The following is a 23,598-nucleotide window of genomic DNA, read 5'->3' on the forward strand; positions in this document are numbered from 1 at the left end:
CTCTGGACCTGGAAACTGTGCACAGCAACCAGGTCCGTGGCGGCCTCCGTGGGGGCAGATCTCCTCGCGGAGCCCCTGCTACACAACCCCCAGCTCCATGTGCAGGTGGCAGAGTCCCCCTTGGTGCACCAGAGGTCGGTCCTGGCAGAAGTCACCAGAGTCGGAGACCTCCTGGACTATGACCGGGGAGACTGGCTGGATCCCCTGACGCTCGCTCAGCGCATGGGGCTCTCCAGACCTCATACGCCCCTGCGCGTACTTCAGGAGGTGAGGGCCACTTCGCCGCCCGCTGCTTGGGTTTACCTTGACTGGGTCCTAAGGGAGGGCGTCCCCTGCCCACCCTCCACCCCAGGCCCTCTGGACCTTTTCATCGGGCCCCTGCCCCGTGGACCCGACCGACCTCCCCGCCCCTTCACCATGAGCCGGCTACACAAGCTGCAGCCGGTCCGGTTCCAGACTGCGCCAAGGAAACATCTCTACACACTCGTGCTCCACACCCTTCGCGTCCTCAGCCTTGCATCCCACCCTGACACAAAGTGGCGGGACCTCCTGCCACCTCTAGAGGGCGAGGAGCCCCGGTGGGCCGGCCTATATTCCACCTTAGTCCCGAGGCCCGCCGGGGATATCAGTTGGCGGCTCCTTCACGGGGCCGTGAGCAAGGGCGTGTACTTGGTGCAGTTCACCCCAGTCCCGGACACCTGCCCCTTTCGCGGCGTGAGGGAAATCCTGGTGCACGTCTACCTGGAGTGCGCCAGGCTGCAGCCCCTATTCTGGCTCCCCATGAATATTTTGTTAAGATTTTGGTTGCACTTCTCCCCTCACCTCCTTATCCTTGCACTCCCTGTCCGTGGCCCCACTAAGTCACGGGACCTCCTGGTCAACCTCCTTCTGGCCCTGGCTAAAGTGGCCATCTATAAAACGAGGGTGAGGAGGTTGGCCGATGGAGTCTCCTGTGACTGTGGGGCCGATTTCCGATCCTCTGTCCGTTCAGGTCTCGGGCAGAGTTCCTCTGGGCGGTGTCCACTGACTCCCTTGATGCCTTTGAGGAGCGGTGGGTGCTGTCCGGGGTTCTCTGCTCGGTGTCCCCGTCCGGTTCCCTTCGTTTGACCCTTTGACCGCACTCCTGTCCCTGTTGTTCATTAGTTGTCCCCCGTAATTGTTTGGTTTTCCAGGTCCTGTGGACCCCCCCCCTTAGGCTGGGGGGGATCCTTTAGCAGTGGACGGGCTTCGCCCGCTCACTTCGTGGATCCCAATAAGACCAGACTCCTGTACCCCACTGGTCTGGGTCTGTCACAGCCACCCACACAGAAAGACCCTCCTAACATTAGCAGCAGAGCAGAAAACCCCTTTGCATATTTTAACGAGCTGTATTTTTAAATTCAGTACATGATTTTTTAAAAATATAATTGAAAAACGTTCAAGCTACCAGAATCCAGCCCCGGTGCTCCCCTTCCATGCATTGCTAGCGCACGGAGCTACCTCACCGATGCAGCCCTGAAATGGGCAAAGTCTAAGCACCCTCTAGTGACAATACCATGTTCTTGCATAAACCCAACCAGCATCTTATTCAGAGCTGAGCAAGCCCCTAAAATAAACCAAAAAGAAAAGGAGTACTTGTGGCACCTTAGAGACTAACCAATTTATTTGAGCATGAGCTTTCGTGAGCTACAGCTCACTTCATCGGATGCATACCGTGGAAACTGCAGCAGACTTTATATACACACAGAGATCATGAAACAATACCTCCTCCCACCCCACTGTCCTGCTGGTAATAGCTGATCTAAAGTGATCTTAAAACAAAAAAACTTCAAATCCAGACCCCAGCGAGAAACTGCTGAATTGGAATTCATTTGCAAATTGGATACTATTAATTTAGGCTTAAATAGAGACTGGGAGTGGCTAAGTCATTATGCAAGGTAGCCTATTTCCCCTTGTTTTTTTCCTACCCCCCACCCCCAGACGTTCTGGTTAAACTTGGATTTAAACTTGGAGAGTGGTCAGTTTGGATGAGCTATTGCCAGCAGGAGAGTGAGTTTGTGTGTGTATGGGGGTGGGGGGGGGTGAGAAAACCTGGATTTGTGCTGGAAATGGCCCACCTTGATTATCATGCACATTGTAGGGAGAGTGGTCACTTTGGATAAGCTATTACCAGCAGGAGAGTGAGTTGGGGGGGGGGCGGAGGGTGAGAAAACCTGGATTTGTGCTGGAAATGGCCCAACTTGATGATCACTTTAGATAAGCTATTACCAGCAGGACAGTGGGGTGGGAGGAGGTATTGTTTCATATTCTCTGTGTGTATATAAAGTCTGCTGCAGTTTCCACGGTATGCATCCGATGAAGTGAGCTGTAGCTCACGAAAGCTCATGCTCAAATAAATTGGTTAGTCTCTAAGGTGCCACAAGTACTCCTTTTCTTTTTGTGAATACAGACTAACACGGCTGTTACTCTGAAACCTAAAATAAACCAGGTGATTTCTTCCTGCTGCCCTCAGTCTGAAAACTCTACCAACGTGGGCATCCAGAGAAACGTTGAGTCACTTTGCTCCCTGGACACAGGCAGAGGTCTCAGCTTTGCACGAGTCCGATGAAAAGTTGCAGATCTAAGGCATGAACAGCGTGGCTAAGAGAGACTATTGCTCCCTGCATTTCATTTCAGCTAGTAGGTAGATGAACAATATCCAACACTGGAAAGCTCCTACTGTCAAATGCCATTTCTTGGCTTTCAAACCTCAGTAAAAACATTGGTCTCCAATGCGTTTCCCCAGAGAAAGCCAAGAACAGCAATCTCTGCACCATGCTGTCTCCAGGCATCTCTGTGCAACTAAAATGAAATTCCATGTGCTGGCCTCCAAACCCTCTGAGATCTCCTCTTTGCTAATCTCTGCTCCCCTGGCACTCAGATCTGCACAGCCAAGACTGGAAGAGCTGTTTTCCCCTGGATCTGCACTTCAGAGGGAGACAGGGAATTACTGGACCTTTGGGGGTGCTTATGCATGCAGGTTCCAAGAGCATTCTGGTTCTCTCCAAGGTTACTGAGAAGCTCCTTAAATCAAGACACTGAGACTCTCTATTGAAACACATTAACCATGGGCTTTATTGGTTACGTCTGCCGCATAGGGGAGCCCATAACACTCCCAAAGTCCTGTCCCTGCATGCAGGGGTTCCATGTGATATAAAAGCCGGGACAGATTCTCTTGGGTCAGTCTAGTCTGTGACCCAAAGTCCTACTCAGGAACACGCAGAATATCTCCCCTAGATCATCGCTCTTACCTAAATTCAGTGGCCTCTGTCCCACTGCTTTGCCTGCTTCAAAGCTCCCCACTATAACAGAAGACCATAATGGCTCACGCATTGCCTGCTTCATATGAGATTACACGGGGCTAGGACATACTCAGCTTATTTGCCGAGTTGTGCTGAGAGGTGCAAAGCCTGCAAAGTTATCTCCTTCAGGGAGCTGGCTTACTGCTGTGGTTAACCACTCAAGCAAGCAGCCAGAAGTCAGCTATTGCTAAGCATTTTCCAACATCTGTCCTCCTCAACACCCGTATGTCCGTCCCGTCCAGTCTGGAATGACAAGCCACCGACTGTTACAAAAGCCCTCCCCACTGGCCAGTCATTTTTTCCCCAAGAAGCCAAAGGATTGTGCCAGTGAGGGGTTCTTTTTGCAAGGCCAGCTGTGCCCCCCCCTCATAGCAGACATGTGGTCCCCGTCTTCCAAAGCACATGCTGCTCAGGCGCAAGCCAGCAGAGTGCTGGCAGATTCAGGAGCGCTGCTCTGCATGCATGCAGCTTCTGGGGGTGCTTGTAGACCTCACAGTCGGAACATCTAACCCTGCTGCATCAGCCACCGATGCATGGTGCCCATGGTGGGAAGGTGGGGCCCAGGCAGGTTCCTGGAAGGGGCAGTTTCCTGGGTGCCGTTGTGCTCGGAAGAGTGAGGCTTTCTGCATGCGCTCTTGGACAGCTGCACGAACCGGTTCAGACAGAGTCAGCGTTGATCCAAACCGCCACTTGGGTACCGTTCAGAAGCCGTTGCTGACGTCTGTCTCTGCGGGAGGGTGCATCTCGCACACCAACCTTACGTAGCCTCCCACCCTGTTCTCCTCCGGAATCGCACTGCTCCCTGCATCCCCTGCCTGCCCCAGCAAGGCTCTCCCCTCTCACAGCATCCCCTCCCTTCGAACACAGGGCCCCAAACCTGCCCATGTTGAGTTAAGCTGGCACACGGTGCCAGGGCTGCAAAACTTCCCTTGAGAGAGAGAGAGAGAGAGAGAGAGAGAGAAAGAAGCCAGCGTGAGTCCCTCGGGAACTGTCTCAGGTGTCTCTCTTGGTGTGCGCCTCTCAGAATCCCCCCTCCCAGAATCACTGCTCCCACTGCACAGGGACGCTGAGCCGATGCACAGCATGCAGCGGGGGAGCGTGGCCAGCAGGTCGCCACCTGCGGCCTGGCTCTGAGCCATGCACCACGTTAGGAGACGATCATCGTTAGAGGAATCGGTGCCCTTGGCATCGGGTACGCCCCTGGTGGCTGGCACGCAGCAGTGGCATAATCTCAGAGGAGCTCTCTGTGCCCAGGGCTTGTGATTGGCCAGGTGGTAACCCGGGCCCATATCCTGGGGAAGGGGCTCTAGAAAGGAGGGGTGGGGCGGGAACGGAGGCCCAGGAGCAGCAGGAGACGGGCCGTGCCTTGACTGGCCTTTAGAGCGGCCCAGCTAACCCTGCTGCGTGCCCGGGAAAGCACAGAGATCCAGCAGGGCCTCCGTGTGGGTGGGGATAGCCCGAAAGAGCCCTAACAGACAGAGGGGAGGAAGGCACCCCGGAGGGGCGGTCCACCAGCGGGACAGCTCTTGGGCAGATGGGTGAGCTAGGAACCAGGCTGTCCCTCTGGAGAGCCCTAGATGTCACTGTTGCCTTCTCAGCCAAGCTGCTCACTTTCCATTTGATGCAGCCCTGGGCGACATCTCCCCTATTTCAGGCAGGGGAGTATTCGAATGTCCACAGGATGGAGATTTAATCATCTCCTTCGTCAGCTTCCGGGGCAGGCAGGTGACACGGGCTCCTCGTACCGTTATTGATCGCCGCAAGCCATTGCCCCCGATCAGAGCAGAGGACGGACTAGCATAGGGTGGTGTTTAATCTGGGTTTCAGCGGCTGTGGTGCTTGCAGAGAAACCTGATTTGGATCAGCTGAGGCTCCCTGGTGAGGGAGGGGCACATCCTGGAGCTGCTGGAGAAAGCCATTTGCAGATGCATAACCACCACGAGCAGCACTCGTCCTGCAAACCCCAAACCTATTCTTGAGCGCCTGCTACCAGCACCTTCTCGATTAGCTATTTACATGTACAAGGCACTCCGGGAACAGGAAGTGCCGTTATCTCTGTTTTACAGATGGGGAAACTGAGGCAGAGAGAGATGACCTGCCTTGCTCACAGTCGCACACAGCCGGGAGTTGAACCCAGATCGTCTGACTCCCTGTCCAGCGTCTTAACCACGAGCCCACCCTTTTGTCTGGAGTCAGGGCCTGCAGCAGAGCCAGTCTGCAGGCAACTGAGTGCGTGGCGGTGGCCTGCAGCAGGCAGCCGGCCCGGCTTGGTCAGAAGAGGTAGCAGCCCAGCTCTTAAGCCATGCAGCAGCAGGGCAGCGGCTGCTCAGAGCATTCGTCCAGGGCTGAGTTAGCGCACGCTTGTTCCCAGCCTTGCTCCTGCCCTGCCTCACTCCCGGTAACCCGGTCCTGACCCTCGGCTCCGATTCCTGACTGTGGCTCTGACCTCGGGCACCTGGCCTCTGACTCCATCTCTGACCCCAGGCTCCAATGCCACTTTACCAACTCCTGCTCCACCCGGGAGACCTGATTCCTGCTCCGCCCAAGAGGCCCGCCCGCGCGCCCCGGTTTTGAGTTGCCACAGAGAGGCCAGATGGAGTTCACTGCTCAGCTGCTGCTCTGTTGGAGAATCCACCCTCCCTCCCTTTTTCTCCCTAGCCGCTGCAAGTGCAGGTGAGCTAGTGATGAAGGCAGACATTTCATGGGCATGCTTACAATCTTCCTGAAGCTAAAGGAGGCCGGCTCCTGCTGATGGTGAAACAGATGATGCCACACGGAGCGGGTCAAAAAAGAGCAACGTACAGCTCAACACGGATGAGGCAGGGAGGGGCTCAGCAATTTGCCATGTTGGGCCCTAACTAACCACAAGCTCCTAGGACTATCCTGTGCAAAGAACCGTTTCCTTCCCTGTGTCTGATCAGATAGGGCTCAGTGAGTCAGCGTTCAACGGAACTAGGAAGCCCCCGTAATATTTATTTCAACAGTGGTGAACTCGGTACATAAGGCATAAAACCAATCACAGTGCATTTAGCTACAAGCCTGCAATTTCATTGTGAATAGCGCACTACAGCCCACAGAGCAAAAGGTTCATTACAAGAGAAGATGCAGCAAACAGTAACTGTCCTCTGACCTGTCCCTTCCTATGAGGAAAGCACACCCAGTGTCACCATGAAGCCCACTGTTTGGAGACCGTGTGGCAGGGACACATTACAAAGACTAGAACCTAAAGCCCCATGACTCGGACAGTCAAGAGAGGAATGGGGTCAAAGAAACATCACCCTACATTTCCCTCCCAGTGTGGGGTGCTGAGAACAGTACATGCCCTGTGTTTGATACCTACAGTTACCGCCAGCGACTGCCTGGATTCAGCATTGGGATGCCCACAGCCCGTCACGCAGCACTGGAGAGGGAACAGGCTCTGAAGAGTGGGCTGGAAGGTGACGTTGCCCAGGGCTGTCTCTGAGCAGCCCGCCCTGCCATTCCCCTCCGAGTGGTGGCATGTGAGCCCAGGGCCATGACCCCTGAAGAGGTGTCAGGGGTATGACCACCCGGACTTTCCCAGATTGCTGAATGGGAAGTGGGTCCCTGTACGGAAGGGTTAAGAGCCACTGTCTTAAAGGGCCCAGGCCATGCCAGAAGGCGTTCACAGAAGAGACTTAACCACAGACAGGTACACAGAGATTTTTATGTTATTCATTTGAACAAAGAACATTAAATTGAGATTCCTTCACCCATTTAAGTGCAAAATAGTAACATGCCCCTTGTACATTAGTATAAATTAAAGCAGCGTCCCAGTTGTAACACTGTCTGGGCCAGGTCCACAGCTGGGGGTAACTCCTTCGGCTTCCCAGGAGCAGTCTGATTCATGCCAGCTAAGGATCTGGCCCCTTGTGCCCATGCTAGAGAGAACATCAAAAACGCAGCAGGCAGGTAAAGGTCAAGAGGACAGAACAGCAGTTTCAAAATCCCCAAGCCAGATGGAAAATCCAACCAGGTTCACCAGGACCCCCATTCCATATGCTCAGCAGTGTCTGCTCCTGGCAAATGCTCTTCGCTGAAGACTCTCTTGCCAGATGCCAAGTGCCTTTTGGGGTTGTGGTTGCTCAGCTAAGTATAGTACATCTCCTACTCACGTAACACAGACTGAGGCAACCTTAAGCCGAGTTAGATGGCCACCTAGGACACTGCACCCAAGAGATGTCGGGATGGAGAGGGTCACTCCAGTGCCCAGGAGGGGGCTGGATGGCCCAGGAAATGAGAATCGGAGAACCCCTGGGCAGGTGGCAAGGTGTTATTAATGGTCCGGCAGGAAGCTGCTCAGAGTCAGGTTGTCTCCTTCGGTCTCTGAGCTATTGTCTGTGGGCATCTTCATCCTCTTTACCTTGCTGGGCTTCTCCCCGTTGGCCACCGGCTCGTTGTCGGGCAGCAGGGCTGAGATACACACCATCTCAGTGTTGAGCTGGCGCACCTGGCAGACACGCTTCTGGCGCCACAGCAGGGTGGCGAGGACGGTGGTGCAGACGATGAAGATGGCAGCCACAAGGGCTAGGATGAAGATGGCCAGCAAACACTTCCCCACCAGGATGTTTGTGTGAATCGGCAGCTTCTGCAAGGGGACATTTGCTGTGACAGAGCCACCTGCCGGGGGCCTCGTGGGAGGAGAATGGGTCTTTCCCACCTTGGAGAGGCCATGCCTCCAAGTGGCCAACTCTTTCACAGGCAGGTCCCCTTCAGAGGACTGTGTCAGAGATTCAGGTGGTGAAGTCGGTGAGCTTTCCCCCAGCCCCTTCATTCCCACTGGCCTGATGGAGGAGCCATGTTCCCAACTCTCCGTGCTGCTCGTGAGGATGTCTTCTATCCCAGTGGCTGCCGCTTCTGAGGAGACGGTTCTGGAGCCCTGAATTGGAACCACCTTGGCTAAGGTATCAAGATGGTTGCCCACTGTAACTCCGGCTGCTTCTGTGGAGACGTCAGAGCTGTCAGCAGACAATGGCTCTGCTGTAGTGGTAGCATCATCATCATAGAAGTTTTCTTGGGACGTACTTTCATCTAGCTCCTCAGGAGCTAGAGAGACCTCAGTTTCTTCCACGGGATGCTCAGAAGGAGTCATGGAGAATGTGTTGTGGTGGCCAGTGGTGGTGGTCTCTTCAGCAGAAGAATTGGATGACTTCACCTCAGCTTCCCTCTTCTCGCGGATAAACACGGGGAAGTCAGTGCTCCCAGCCCCTGCTGTGTCCCACACCCACTGGCCCCGCTGAGAGCCCCCAGCCGCAGGAAGCCCGCCTGCTGCCGGGCTCTCTCGAACTGTGCCATCTCGGCCACTGAGCTGGATGGCTGGCAGCTTGTGGGCAGAGACCTGGAGCAGGCTTGCAAACAGCAGCAGCAGCGTGGCCCGGATTGGAGCCATTTGACCTAGGAGGAGAAAACAAAGAGATTAATTAAATTAACGGTAAATTAAATTAAAGGTAAAAAAAGAAAAGGCTGAGGAGGTAAGAGGAAGCAGCTGATCAAACATCCCCCTAGAGATGAGCTCGAGACGCAAGATTAGATCCCAACATTTGTGAGGATTCAGCGCTGCATTTCCATTCTCCGTTGCCCTGACGCTAACTGGGTATGGCCAGTGGCAATGCTGCAGGCTGAAAGCGTCCCTACATCAGAATGTGTTCGCTGCCTCTTCTCCCCACCTCATGCCTTCACAGCCTGATAACCCCTTTGTCGCTTCCAGCATGTGCAATTTGGGAGGAGGAGGAGGATTACAGTGGCACTTAGGAACCACAACCCTGGACGAAGGCCCCCCTGCGCTAGGTGCTGTCCAGATAAAGAAAGACACCTGTCTCCGCCCAAGGGAGAGTACGCTCCCGGGGGGGGGGCGGCGGCGCGGGGGAGGAGGGAGACAATGAACAGTGTTTGGCTGCAGAATGGAGTCTCAGCCCCGGGGTTCCAGAAAGCTGTCCAGGTCACTCATGGGGTATTAGGTGGCACAGAGAACTGCTCCAGGCCGCTCCGCAGGAGGAGTGTTTACGAACAACAACTGTATTTTGCACAATGACAGAGTGGGATCTAGACCTCTCCCTATGCTAGAGCCACCAGGGAACTGTTAGCAAACAGGTATGTCTGCCTGACTGCCACCCCAGTATGCCACCTGCAAACCGCTGCCTTCAGCACCCTAACAAGCATGGGCCTTCAGTTTGCAGGCATATGCAGAAGGCAGTCTGGGTATGTTAACCATGTGCCAGTCTCTGTAGGGCTCCTCCCTCCCTCCAGCTACCCTACAGATACCCTATGGGCTATCACCAGCAGGAGAGTGAATTTGTGTGAGGGGGTGGAGGGTGAGAAAACCTGGATTTGTGCTGGAAATGGCCCACCTGATAATCACTTTAGATAAGCTATTACCAGCAGGACAGTGGGGTGGGAGGAGGTATTGTTTCATATTCTCTGTGTATATATATAAAGTCTGCTGCAGTTTCCACGATATGCATCTGATGAAGTGAGCTGTAGCTCACGAAAGCTCATGCTCTAATAAATTGGTTAGTCTCTAAGGTGCCACAAGTACTCCTTTTCTTCCTACAGAGCAGAGGTTCTCAAACTTATTTGATTGTGCCCCACTTCTGTGTGTCTGTTGTAGTAGATTGTGCGTCCCCCCCCGCCTTCGGGTGCCCAACCAGCAGCCGCCGCTCGCCAGCCACCCAGCTCTGAAGACAGAGCGGAGAAGCAGCGGCTGCCGGCTGGGCACCCAGCTCTGAAGGCAACGCCACCGCCAGCAGTTGTAGCAAGGGTGGCGGGGTACGGCATTGCCGTCCTTACTTCCGCGCTGCTGCTGGCAGCGGCGTTGCCTTCAGAGCTGGGCGCCCGGCCAGCAGCCACCGCTCTCCAGCCACCCAGCTTTCATGGGTGTAAGAGCATGAATGTGCACGGGAAGTTCCGCCCCCCACTCCCCCAAGGCTTCTCATGCCCTGCCAGAATACGTTCTGCGCCCCCCCCAGTTTGAGTACCTCTGCTATAGAGAATGGGCTTCTCCATCAGGGAGCCATGCTAGAGAGAGCAGTGCCTGTTGTCTGATTGATAGCAACTGGAACTGTCCAAAACCCCAAAGACTCTGGCTGCTGATGGAAACACGTTACACTTGCATTTTAAATGAATGGATTGTATCATCCGCCACTCCATGAGGGACCCGCCCTCCTTGGTGAAGGAGCTTTGCCACATTCGCAGCTGGGAAAGAAAAACCTTAACCCCGCCCCAGATAGCTTGCAAAAATCTGGGATATTTTACCCTCGGGGAAAACCGATGAGCCTTGAGTGGGATTTGTACGCCAGCTACCTGTGCCCAGTCATGGGTCACTTGCATGACTTCTGCGGCTGCTCAGAGCTGGAGGTGGCTAGGCAACGCTTCTCTGTTTGATAGGGCCTAGGAGCCCAGTCGAGGATCAGGGCCCCCATGGTACTAGGTGTTTATGCAGTATGAAGAGATAGGCCTTGCCTCACGGAGCTTGCTGGCTACCTCGTGACCCGCAAAAACCCGGGGAGAGGAGCGGGGCACCCAAGGGAGCAATGCTGCAGCCAGAGTCAGCCTCCCTTCACCCCTCTGCGCAGCCATTGCCAAGTGCCCTGGGGATTTGGCAGAGGACAGTGGAATGACTCTGTGGGGTCCTATGGGGAGCTCGTCTCCTGCAGACTTCTGAACTCCCCCCCCCAATTTCAATTCCATGCCCCCCACTGGCTCTGTGAGGTGGGTGTGTTGTCCCCTCCCTGTGGCACTGATCTATGGTGCTGCCTCTTTGCCCTTACACCCATACAAGAGTCTCTCTGATTCAAGCAATTTATAGTATTGATGGGGTGAGGGGCAGGTTGTGAGCACGATAAAATAAATTTAAAAAGGGAGACGGACGAGCTCCCTCCTGGACTACCAGGAAAACCCAGCTTGGGGCTGGTGTTGAAGAGCTGGACTCACAGGCAGGCTTGTGGGGGCTCAGTTCTAAGGGGAGAGAAGACATAAGAACGGCCATACTGGGTCAGACCAAAGGGTCACTAGCCCAGTATCCTGTCTTCCAACAGTGGCCAATGCCAAGTGCCCCCAAAGGAATGAACAGAACAGGTAATCATCAAGTGACCCATCCCCTGTCACCCATTCCCAGCTTCCGGCAAACAGAGGCTAGGGACACCATCCCTGCCCATCCTGATGAATAGCCATTGATGGACCTAACCTTCATGAATTTATCTAGTTCTTTTTTGAAGCCCCGTTATAGTCTTGGCCTTCACAACATCCTCTGGCAAAGAGTTCCACAGGTTGACTGTGTTGTGTGAAAAGACCTGCACTGCTCCAAGCCCCTAGCAGAGGAAACCATGACACTATCAGCTACAATTGACTACAGTGCCACAAACCCCGTTTCAAAACAGGAATCAGCTCCACCCATGGAAACTGCAGATAAAAGCAGTGGGTTCGTATGCGTCCTGTTTTGCAGCGTTCCTCTTCCTCCTCTCTCCTCCCCCCCCCCCCCCGGCTCCATGCACTGTAGGAGTTTTAAGACCTGTGGAGGGGTTCACAGATGTAATTGCAGCCGTTCTGTTGAGTGGATCTTTCCCCACACCTCCTCTCAGTGCTGCAGGATTGCTTTCAGAACCCAATTATGAGTGGTCTGGTACCAGTGCAACCAAGTGGGGAGCAGTCACTAGGCCAAACCCCCGTAAAGACAAAGCCTAAATCAAGTGCTGTGGAAAGAGGGTTAATGGAAAACAAGGAGAGAGAGAGAGAGAAAGAGTGTGTGTGTTGGGGGGGGTTCTCTAACATGGCTAGTGAGATCACTGCCTTTGGAGGCCAAATAATTAGATTGTTTTGAGTCTAAATGGCTGTTATTCCTGAGTGGTTTTAAATGTCCCTTTCAGATGTAATTTAATTTAATTTACGGACTAATTACCTTACAAGGATTTCCTTCCCAGAGAGAGAAGGTAGCTATGATGGAGAGCAGATAACATCTCTGCTGGGGAACTGGAGAAAGTTTGCAAGTAAGAAAATGCACTTTAAGGAAGTAGAATCTCAAAGCAGCTCGAAAAATAACTGTGTAAAAGCTCTGGAGTCCTGTTAACGCACGAGTAGCGGTGTTAAAAGGGTTAGATGTAACACAACAGCCTGCTCTGCGGTAGCACTGGCATTCCAGGTAGCTCCCGAAGCACTCAAACTGTGTACATATAAAAAACCCACGTCACCACTGAAAGGTACCCTCCTCTGGGGCAGAACGCAGATTTTGTAAAACATGCCATTCACTGTCCTGTCAGGGGGAAAGGCTGTCCCACCCACTGATCCTCCAGCACACTGTGCTCCAGCTGCCTAAATCCTCCAGCAGAGGACACCCATCTTATTCTCATGGTTTAGGTGCAGCTTGTTTGCTCCTGATCCTCAGCAGCCATTTGACTTGCAATATTCAAGCAAAGACCCAACTGCAGAGTTCACACACTGGAAGGCTGTGGGCGGAGAGGGAAGCCATGACTGAGAGATTTGGGTACATTTCTAGAGGGACTGAGCAAGAAAGTGGCCCAGCAAGGAGCCTGGGTGTGTGTTTGCGTCTCTACAGTGGCTCCACTCAGAGGTAGAGAGAAAACATTTTCAGAATGGGCAGGAAGATACGGCAAACCACAAAGACGAGGTTTATACAACGGCAAACACGCCTAGAGCCAGGTTTCAGATGTGAACAGCAGCTAGGCTACTGTGAAGGAGGAAAACCCAAGGAGCAGCACTCCACCCTCTTTTGATCAGGGGCGTCTCCGCTTGCCACAAACAGGACCCCGGTTGTGAGCACTCCACCCTGGGTTTGGTGCTCAGGAGCAGATCTCAGCAGCACAGGAGCCCACCAGAGCCTGGTCTATGCATGCTGCTGGGAGCTACCACTGGGAACTTCCGCTGGAGATTCTCTAGGGCAGACAAGAGTCCAGGACCAAGATGGGGTGCATTGCACTATGGTTGCACATATTGTGACAGAGAAGAGGTCTTGAGGCTGATCTCTCTCTCCTTCACACCAGTGGCAATCAGGAGTAACTCCTGGGAGTTACCCAACATGACACAGGCCTATTGTCAGAGAGGTTATTTGTTAGTCTCTAAGGTGCCACAAGTACTCTTTTTCTTTTTGCGAATATAGACTAACACGGCTGCTACTCTGACACCAGGACAGGCAGCCAGCTGCAGGGAGGTGAAAGGTTTGCAACACGATGGATAAAATCCATTCTTTTTAAAAATAAAATCATCAATCAGAGAAGCTTTTATTTAAAATGTCCTTTTATTATTTAAATATTTTTTTCTTTTTAAAACTAAACCTATGTAAATTAAATTTGACATTATGAAAACCTGTATTAAGGCCTAAATTCACTATAATCTATTTAAATAATGTAAATTAAATAAATAGTAATCAAGCAGTACGTGTTTGCTGCCAAAATTTTAAAGTCAAACTCCTGAACTGGTGGATGTCACTAGCTAAGCACCTGGAACCAGAGTTCATTGAAGTGCTAAAGCAGCTTTTGACAGCACTAATCTCTTCTGCAGGTTCAGAGAGAATACTTCCTTCATTTCAGTTTACTCAGTTCAATGACCAGCTCATTTGAAGTCGAGAAACTGATTGGGAGTTGAAAGAGCAGAAAAGCTTGTTTTCTGCTTCCAATCTATGAATAAAAATGAAGCATGAGAGGATAAGATCTACTAGTTCTAAAATCTTGAAGGGATTGGTGACCAGAAATAATTAGTTCAATTTATTAACTACAGATAATAATTCCTTTGTTTAATAAATCATTTAGTTTTAAGTGCAAAAGATGTTTGAGAAATGTACTTTTTTTCTTATACATCAAGCACATTTAATGTAGTTTTATTTAAAAAAAAATTTTAAAATGCTGGCTTTGTGCATTTTTAATTTAATTCCAACTTCTCTACAAATGCAGCTGGACACAAACCACAAGTAAAAAATTAATCGCCTCGTAAATAAGAAATGCATCATTCACTATTTCCTTACCATCAAAAATGTAAAAATTAAGAATCTGAATAAATGTACAGTAAGCTACCTAATTGCTTAAGTGATATAGAGATAGTGTCTCCTCCTGCTTAGCAAAAGTAATAACAAATTATACCCATTAGTGGGAATCAGACTTTTTTTTAAAGAGAAAAAAGGTAACTACAGCACAAATTCAAAACCAGACTAAAATTGATCACTTAAATCAAGTTTTCCTACTCGCTGCTTTAAACTGTGATTAGAACAGGTGAGTTAAATCACTAGTTTAATTCCTCCCTCGTTTCCCACCCCATTTTGAGGCACCATGAAGAGCTGATGAACAATTACTTCCCTATAACTTAAGGCCAGGGGGTTTCTTTGGCAGAAGCAGCTAACTTTCAACTAAAAATGAAAGTTAAAGTTCCCAGTTAATGAGAAGCGTGGGCCCTGGATTAGCAAGGGTAGGACGCATGTGTCCTCCCGTCTCGGGGTGGGGGTGCAATATGAATGCAGCATGAGCAGCTAAGAGATCGACTTCTCTGGGCATGGCCTCCCCTCTCTGTTCCTTGTTCAGTCTCCCTTGCCAGAATGCTTCCAGAGAACTTCCACATTCACAGTGGGTCAGAATTTAGGCCAAATTTAGACCCTTACAGGGATGTACCTTCCGGGGGTCTCCCAACAGAGCTCTCCATGATCTAAAAGAGCTTTTCCAGTGCGAACCCACCTCAGGGCACCCTAGAACACCCGGAAGTAGGGGGACGCTGAGCAGGTTTAGGTCACTGGAGCTGTGCTGAATTATACTGGCTCAGGATCCAGCCCTAAACATTTCAGGTTGGACAAGCAGATCTGCTGGAGGAAGGCCAGCACACTTACAAAGGGCCAGGTGAAGACGCTATTACAAAGCCAGCAAGAATTCAATCACCAGGATGTCACCCATGTCTTAGGCCAAAAGATAATAAATCTCTGCCCATGACGCAGCCCTTCCGGTCCCTTATCATGGCAGAATGGCTCCACCGCCACAGCTGGACTCTCATGCAGCTGCCATAGAGCCCTGGTAACATGGGCGCTGCTTTGAAATCCATTACCCGTCACATCTGCACAGAGGCTAACAGCTCCAGAGCCTTCCAGGTCACGTTCTATTAAGCATCAAGATCCCCGTCTAGACAGGCAGCGCTCTCCAATGATCAAGGTGCCAGACTGGGTTCTAAGAGATCAAGGTCCTACCCTAGCTCTGCCCCAACTTGTGTTATGGATTAACCTGGAAAAGGTCACATATTTTACACTGGTAAGCCTTTGCACCCTGTGTGCCTCAGTTTCCCCATCTCTAAAGGCAGGAAGAACAGCACTTACCCAGCTCAGTAAAGCACACAGCGATCCACAGCTGAGCCCTACCCAGATACTAACTACACAATGGCATGGAGTCAGAACGAGGTTTTTGCCCTCCTCTACAGCCATGAAACCCCATTGCATGGAAATCAGCCCAGTGGGTCTAGGGTAAGTCTTAGGTTTGGCATTTGAAATAAACCTGAGCCTATCGTCATACTAGATCCACAGCTCTGCCTTGTGCCTCGCTGATTGCATCTCCCTCAAGGAGCTGCTGGCTGAGCGGCTCCAGGCACTGCAGCTGTTAAGGAAGATCACTCGGTGTGCTTGTAACATGCCCCTGGCTGACTGAGCTCCAAGCCCACCCACCCACCCAGCGCCGCCTTCCCCACCCCGATAGCCGCTTACCCTGGCTTGAAGAGGGCTGCCAGCGAAGGACGGGCGCAGGCATCACTCAGAGACCCAGTGCAGCGTGTGTCGAGGGGAAATGCTTAACACCCCTTTCAAAGCCCGACTGGGTCTCTGCGCTACCTGCAATAATTCAGGAAGCCTCCCTGCCAGTGTACAAGCAAGAGAAGAAGGCGGAAGAGAAGTTGTGGTTTGGAGAGAACATGTGACGCCTCTCCCAGAAAGAGTGCATCACAGCCGAAAAGGAGAATCGCCACCGGGCCCGCAGGCCGGCTTTTAATGGATGCTTCACTAGCTAGGGAGCCAGCAAGTAAAGGGCATCTCAGACTCACGCTGGGCTTAGCAGCATGATCAACCTTACCCAGAGCAATGGCAGAGGCAGGAGACGATGGAAACCCTGCAGCTGAGCCCCGATTAAATGGCCCAGGAGAGTCAGAATTCGAGGGGGTAAACACGTTACAAAGTCAGCTGCAAGGCTGCTCCAACTGGGCAACGCCTCGGCCTTTCCTTGCCCACGGCAGATGGAGGCAGCGTCTCACTCCTCCTAGTCTGAACAGTACGTACGTTGCTGGCACCAGACCATCCCTACACACTATGTACAGGGTGGCCTGTGGGCGCTCTTAGTTTCTTGCCATTTACTGGTACTTGCAGCATTCCCTGGGCTTCGAATGGGGAACGAGGGCAAGTTTTGCAGTGGCCGTTGAAATGCAGCAGGTAAATCTTTACCGTTAAGGGCTCTCCGAGTCCTGCCTGGTTGGATTCATGGCAACGAAGGGAACCTGGCTTTGAAAAGCAGAAGGGGAAAACAATGAACCCAATGATGTGTTTTAAAACTCCCGCTCAGGACCCGCAGCAGAGTCAGTCTCCAGGCTTCCCAACAAGAACAGCTGGCCAGCAGCAGGCTACCCGATTGACTTCGCCACCTGACTGGTCAGGAAGGGCAACTGGCTGGCTGCTGGCTGGAACAGCAGGAGCCGGTAGGACACAGGCGGTGCCATCCCTTCCCCACTCCACACCCACCTTCCTCCTTTGTCCCTGATTTCACACATCTGAGTCTGGACCAGCAGCATCATCCCCAAGCTGAATGAGGAACTGAAATCCAGGCATTTGGAAAGTGCTTCAGCACCAGGCTTCCTCTGTGCACGCCCCGCTCAGTTACTGCAGCACAAAGCTGAGGATTTCCCAGGGCTTGTGGGGGAAGGCTGAGGCCAGGGACGAGCTAGAGTTAAAGCCTGTTGCTGAGATCAGACCAACAAGAGTGCGGTTAAGACTGGAACTGGGAGGGGATCTGCCACAGACACAGTGTGTGACCTTTGGCAAGTCCCTTTACCTCTTTCTTCACGATTTGTAACCTGAGTATATTACTGCACCTAGCACAATGGGGCCCTTCAGGTGTTACTCAGAATAGAAAAAACAGGGAAAGGGGACAATCCTGGAGAGCAGCTAGGAAAACACTGCATTTGCCTGGTTGGTGGTACCTAGGCTGCGCAATTAGTAACATTCACCCTCAAGCTGGAACTTGCAGGACACAAGGAAGCTGGGGAATTGGGACTCTTAATAGATTTGAAAGTGAGGCCAAAAATGGTGTCAGTAGCTGGGTGCATGGAGTTCCCTCTATGGAGCAGGGCACTGCATTTAGGAGGATTGGCCTGTTTTGGAGGGGCCTCTCTTTTTAGAATATCTAAAAAATGGTTTCCATATGGATCACACATCCGGCACGTACCACCCCCCCACAATTGGAAGGGGCAGATCTATACACCCCAGGAAAAGGAGATCGTCCAAAGCTCACGCCCTGCACTGAGCATCCCATGTTGCCCTCAGCTGACCAGATGTCCTGATTTTATAGGGACAGTCCCAATTTTCAGGGCTGTGTCTTACACAGGCGCCTATTACCACCCACCCCAGTTTTCCACACTTGCTGTCTAATCACTCTAGTTGCCCTCTTGGGAAGGCTGGAGGGCTGGATTAGTGTTATTGGTATTTTGAGGTTGTTGGGGGTTTTTTTGGGGGGGGAAGGGGTGGGGGGTGAGATATGCCCCATAAAAAGCTGGCATGGCTAATGTAGCTACTGTAATGATGGGGGAACCTCAGATAGGCTTGGGTGTTGCCTTTCTCACATCCGAGACGAGCATAGTGGAGAGATAAGCAGCAGTTCATTAGCTGGAAGAGGCTCTCTGGTTTTGACTGTTCTAAACAGTCTATTTAACCACATCACAACAGCAGAAGCAAACGGCAAGTTGGCAAGAAAAAGATGAAGGAAGGTCACAGCTGGTTGCCCTGCCCATCCAGAAACAAATCCATCTCTGGGGTATGTTTCCAATGCAACACTAAGCAGGCAAGGATAATTTAGCTCCTGCTGGAACTTTAAGAAGTGCCCACACATCACTTCCCAAAATTATGTTTGGGTGAAATCAAGAAGTTTCAAACCTTTGCATGTCGGACAAAACCAGAAAGGTTAAGGCATAAAATGAGTTGCAGCTAGCAGGGAACATAAAAGGCAATTAGAGGAGGTTCTTTAAATACATTAGGAGCAAGAGAAAGACCAAGGAGAAGGTAGGTCTACTTCCAAGGGAGAGCTAATAACTGATGACATCAAGAAGACCGAGGTACTTAATGCATATTTTGCTTCAGTCTTTTCTATAAAGGTTAATGGTGAGCAGATACTCAACAGTGGGCTCCCACAGGGTCTGAGTCTGGTACTATTCAATAGTTTCATTAATGACTCGGTTAACGGAATAAAGCACATGCTTCTAAAACGTGCAGACGACGCCAAGCTGGGAAGGGTTGCAAGCACTTTGAAGGGCAGAATTAGAATTCAAAATGACCAAATTGGAGAATTGGTCTGAAATCAGTAAGATTAAATTTAAAGACAAGTGCAAAGTATTTCACTGAGGAAGGAAAAATCAAATGCACGACTACAAAACAGGGACTACCTGGGAAGGTGGTGGTACTGCTGAAAAGGATCTGGGGACTACAGGTGGACCACAAACCGAATACGAGTCAGCAGCGTGATGCAGTTGTGAAAAAGGCTAATGTTATTCTGGGGTGTCTTAACAGGAGCGTTCTACGTAAGGCTCTGCTCGGCGGTGGTGAGGCCTCACCTGGAGCACGGTGTCCAGTTCTGAGCACCAAATGCGGACAAACGGGAGAGAGTCCAGAGGAGAGCAACAAACTTGATCAAAAGTTTAGAAAACCTGCCCTATTAAAAAAACGGGCATGATTAAGTCTTGAGAGAAGTAGCCTGAGTGCGGGACCTGAGAACAATCTTCAATTATGTTACAGGCTCTGAAGATGGGACAAGAAGTGATGGGCTTAATCTGCAGCAAGGGAGATTTAGGTTAGATATTAGGAAAAGCTTTCTAACTCTAAGGCTAGCTAAGTTCTGGAACAGGCGTCCAGAGTAGGTTGTGGAATGGTCGTCATGGGAGGTGTTTAAGAACAGGCTAGACAAACACCTGTCAGCACTGGCCTAGGTTTCCATGGTCTTGCCTCAGCACGAGAGGCTGGACACGACTTCTCGAGGTCACTTCCAGCCCGACATTTCCATGACAGTAGAGCGGCCTCTCCACGTGCGGACTTCCTTATGACACTTGGCCTTTCTACCGCCCCTCCCCATGACTAGCTCAACACCCTTCGCCGGCATTCTCATTCAGAGCTTCAGTGATGGAGGCATCACCCCCATCTTACAAAGGCTGGCACCGACAGACAGCTGTCAAGTGCCCCATGCCTGTGGCACAACCTGAAACAGAACCCAGGAGTCCGGACCCCTAGCTCCCTGCTTCACCCAGCAGGACCCAGCCTGCTCCAGCACTCAACTGTGAACAGATTTCCCATTAGTTTCTGAACTCCTTCTGCCCACCCTGGATTTACTTAGTGTGAAACTTGAGCTCTCCAGACATGGCGCAGCTGTGCAGAGGCCAAGCTCTTGGGGAACAGCTGCCACAGTGAAAGAGGACCTGCATCTGCTTTAAAGAATTTGGGGTTCTGCACAAACGAGGAGTGTCCAGCGTTAACAAGGTTCCATATTGTCCCTGGCACATCGTTCTCCAACCTGGGAGGAACACAGGCCTTTACGAGTCAGCAGGGCTGGCAGTTGCAACACAAGGCTGGCTCAGGGTATCAGAGTGGAGGAAGTGCACAGACACAGTTGTGAAACGCTTTGCTGCAACTTACTGTAAATTCCAGGGTCCTTGGAGAACAAAGCCAGCAGTGAGTGCCAGTACGTTTGCTAAACGGCAGCTGCTATCCTGAAAATATACAACTGGCTCCCTGTTGTAGACTTTTCCTTCAAGTTGAGATTTTCATAGCCGACGTGGGAACCTAGCCCCACAACTTCTAACCCCAGCCTTGAACTTTGACATTGCCAGGTTTCTCTTCTCCCTGTGGTAAATTTCAAACAGATTTAAATTGGGAAATAGGTAGTAGACAGCACATTGCGTCCTAGCTCTACGCAACAAAAGCCAGAGTGGGCCGATTCTGTTCTCCTTTCTCCTCACACTCACTGTTCTGCCGACCTTGGAAGGCATCACCAATCCAGCTGAGCCAGCAGTAATACAGTGGGGATTGTGTAAATGGAAAAACACCATGCAGCTTACTTCAGTTAAAGGACGTTGTTGGGCAGTTCACATCCAACATGAGCTTTGCTTTCCCTCCCAGCCTCTTCTCTCAGGAGACTCCTGGACAAGAAGGGAAGGAAACGGGGGGAAATCCCAGTGGGCTGGCTCCTCCCACCCTCATCCCTGGAATGGTTTTATGTTTACAGCTGTATCGATATGATTTAATACTGATCATGTAATTTAACAGGCCAGTCGCACCTGTGAGGTGCAGGGTCCATCTTTCTATCATGGCAGCCATCTATCTAGGTCCCTGTACCGTGCCCATCACCATCGAATTTGAGCAGCTCCCTCATGGTAAGCGCTCCACCATGACATGGAAACCCACACATGAATCATAAGATAGATCCAGAGGAGTGCTTCTGGTATCTGTGGAAACAGTTCCCCAGAAATACATGCTTCCAAAATAGGATTTTGCCACAAGTCGACTTTGCTCAGTGGCGATGAATATTCAGAGGGGAACTGATGCATGGCACATTGGCAGGGCCAAAGGGTGGGAAGAGTTAAGCCCGTCGGCATGGATTCTGGTTCTGTTACAGGGGAACAGTTTCCTCCATCTCTTGGCACAGTAAGTCTAAGAATTAGGGCAGTCAAGAGATTAAAAAAATTAATCACGATTAATCATGCCATTAATCGCACTGTTAATATAGAATACCATTTATTTAAATATTTTTGGATGTTTTCTACATTTTCAAATATATTGATTTCAATTACAACAGAATACAAAGTGCACAGTGCTCACTTTATATTTGAGTACAAGTATTTGCACTGTAAAAAAACAAAAGAAATAGTATTTCAATTCACCTAATACAAGTACTGTAGTGAAATCTCTATCAAGAAAGATGAACTGACAAATGTAGAATTATGTACAAAAAAATAACTACATTCAAAAATAAAAACAATGTAAAATTTTAGAACCTGCAAGTCCACTCAGTCTTACTTTTTGTTCAGCCAATCGCTCAGACAAACAAGTTTGTTTACATTTGCAGGAGATAATGCTGCCCACTTCTTGTTTACGTCATCTGAAAGTGAGAATAGGTGTCGCAAGATATTTACGTGCCAGATGCGCTAAAGATTCACATGTCCCTTGATGCTTCAACCACCATTCCAGGGAACAAGCGTCCATGCTGATGACTGGTTCTGCTCAACAACAATCCAAAGCAGAGCGGACCGATGCATGTTCATTTTCATCATTTGAGTCAGATGCCACCAGAAGAAGGTTGATTTTCTTTTTTGGTGGTTTGGGTTCTGTAGTTTCTGCATCAGTGTTTTGCTCTTTTAAGACTTCTAAAAGCATGCTCCACATGTCGTCCCTCTCAGATTTTGAAAGGCACTTCAGATTCTTAAACTTTGGATTGAGTGTTGTAGCTATCTTTAGAAATCTCACATTGGTATCTTCTTTGTGTTTTGTCAAATCTGCAGTGAAAGTGTTCTTAAAATGAACGAGTGCTGGGTCATCATCCGAGACTGCTATAACATGAAATATATGGCAGAATGTGGGTAAAACAGAGCAGGGGACATACAACTCTCCCTCAAGGAGTTCAGTCACAAATTTAATTGATGCTTTTTTTTTTTTTTTAACAAGCGTCATTAGCATAGAAGCATGTCCTCTGGAATGGTGGCCAAAGCATGAAGGGGCATACAAATGTTTAGCATATCTGGCATGTAAATACCTTGCAATGCCAGTTACAAAGTCCCATGCAAACTTCTTTTTTCACTTTCTGGTGACATTGTCCGTAAGAAGAGGGCAGCATTATTGCCTATAAATGTAAACAAACTTGTCTTAGCGATTGGTGAACAAGAAGTAGGACTGAGTGGACATGTAGGCTCTGAAGTTTTACATTGTTTTGTTTTTGAGTGGAGTTATGTAACAAAAAATATTTACATTTGTAAGTTGCACTTTAACAAAACTTGCACTGCAGTACTTGTATGAGGTGAACTGAAAAATACTAGCTTACCATTTTTACAGTGCAAATATTTGTAATCAAAAATATACACTTTGATTTGAATTACAACACAGAATACAATATATATGAAAAAGAAAAACATCCAAAATATTTAATAAAATTCAATTGATAACAGTGCAATTAAAACTGATTAATCGCAATTAATGTTTTTAATTGCAATTTCTTTTTTTGAGTTAATCGCGTGGGTTAACTGTGATTAATTGACAGACCTACTAAGAATCACTCTCTCTGGCATCTGTTAAGCTCTGCAGAGCGACATGGAGAAAGACATGACAGCAGCATGCAGGGTCAGGTTGGATTCCACCCCCTCACCTACCCCGGCTTCTCAGCTCAGCCAGGAAACTGCCACATGGGAAAGTTGAAATTTGCCCCTAAACTTTGGGGAAGCCACCAGTTTGGCTGGAGTGAAATTGCCTGGTGAGAGTGGGGAGAAGCTGGGCCCACTGGCACAAACAGAGAAACTCTGCCTTGGAACAAACAGACTAGATACCAAAGTCTCAGCTGGCACAGGCAAACCCTGGAGCATGGAGACTGGCTGAGGTTTCACCCAGCGCAGCTGGCTGAATGCTTCTTGCACCCAGCTGCAGCAGCCTGTGGGGGGACGTAGGGGTACCTCACTGGGGGAGGGCAAAAGGAGCTGAGGGTCACCTGACAATGTATGACTCTGCCATGTGGCTGGATAACCCAAATCCACATACTGTATTTGTAAAGCTTGTAAAACAGTCACCCCAGTCTTAACCTGTAGAATTACAGAATCTATCACCTTTGATTTGTCTTCACCCGGTCCAGGTTTGTTAGGGGCTATAGAGAAGTTAGAACATGGTTTGTTCTAAACAGCCTCTTGCTCCCAAATCCTCCAGGCTGGGCAGCTTCTCAACAGCTGCAGATTGTGAAGATGGCCCCTGCAGTAAATCACACAGCGGAGTGGCCAGGCTCTGCAGACGGTCTGCCCTGGCCACCACACTGCAGTCTGCAGGCAGACAGGCACTAAGCCAAGTCAGGCA

At 50.4% G+C, this 23,598-nt stretch overlaps 1 protein-coding gene across 1 annotated transcript; it reads right to left on the reverse strand.

The window, feature by feature from the left end:
- Positions 1-6,989: 6,989 nt before the first annotated feature.
- SELPLG (selectin P ligand) lies at positions 6,990-16,176 on the reverse strand. Its single transcript, XM_073312877.1, has 2 exons — positions 16,015-16,176; positions 6,990-8,732 (listed from the first exon to the last, which is right to left on the reverse strand). Exons 1-2 carry the CDS (start codon positions 16,055-16,057, stop codon positions 7,615-7,617), a joined length of 1,161 nt encoding a protein of 386 aa, XP_073168978.1. The 5' UTR covers positions 16,058-16,176; the 3' UTR covers positions 6,990-7,614.
- Between the last annotated feature and the right edge of the window lie 7,422 nt (positions 16,177-23,598).

Source organism: Lepidochelys kempii, chromosome 15 (assembly GCF_965140285.1).
Source record: "Lepidochelys kempii isolate rLepKem1 chromosome 15, rLepKem1.hap1, whole genome shotgun sequence".
NCBI lineage: Eukaryota > Metazoa > Chordata > Testudines > Cheloniidae > Lepidochelys > Lepidochelys kempii.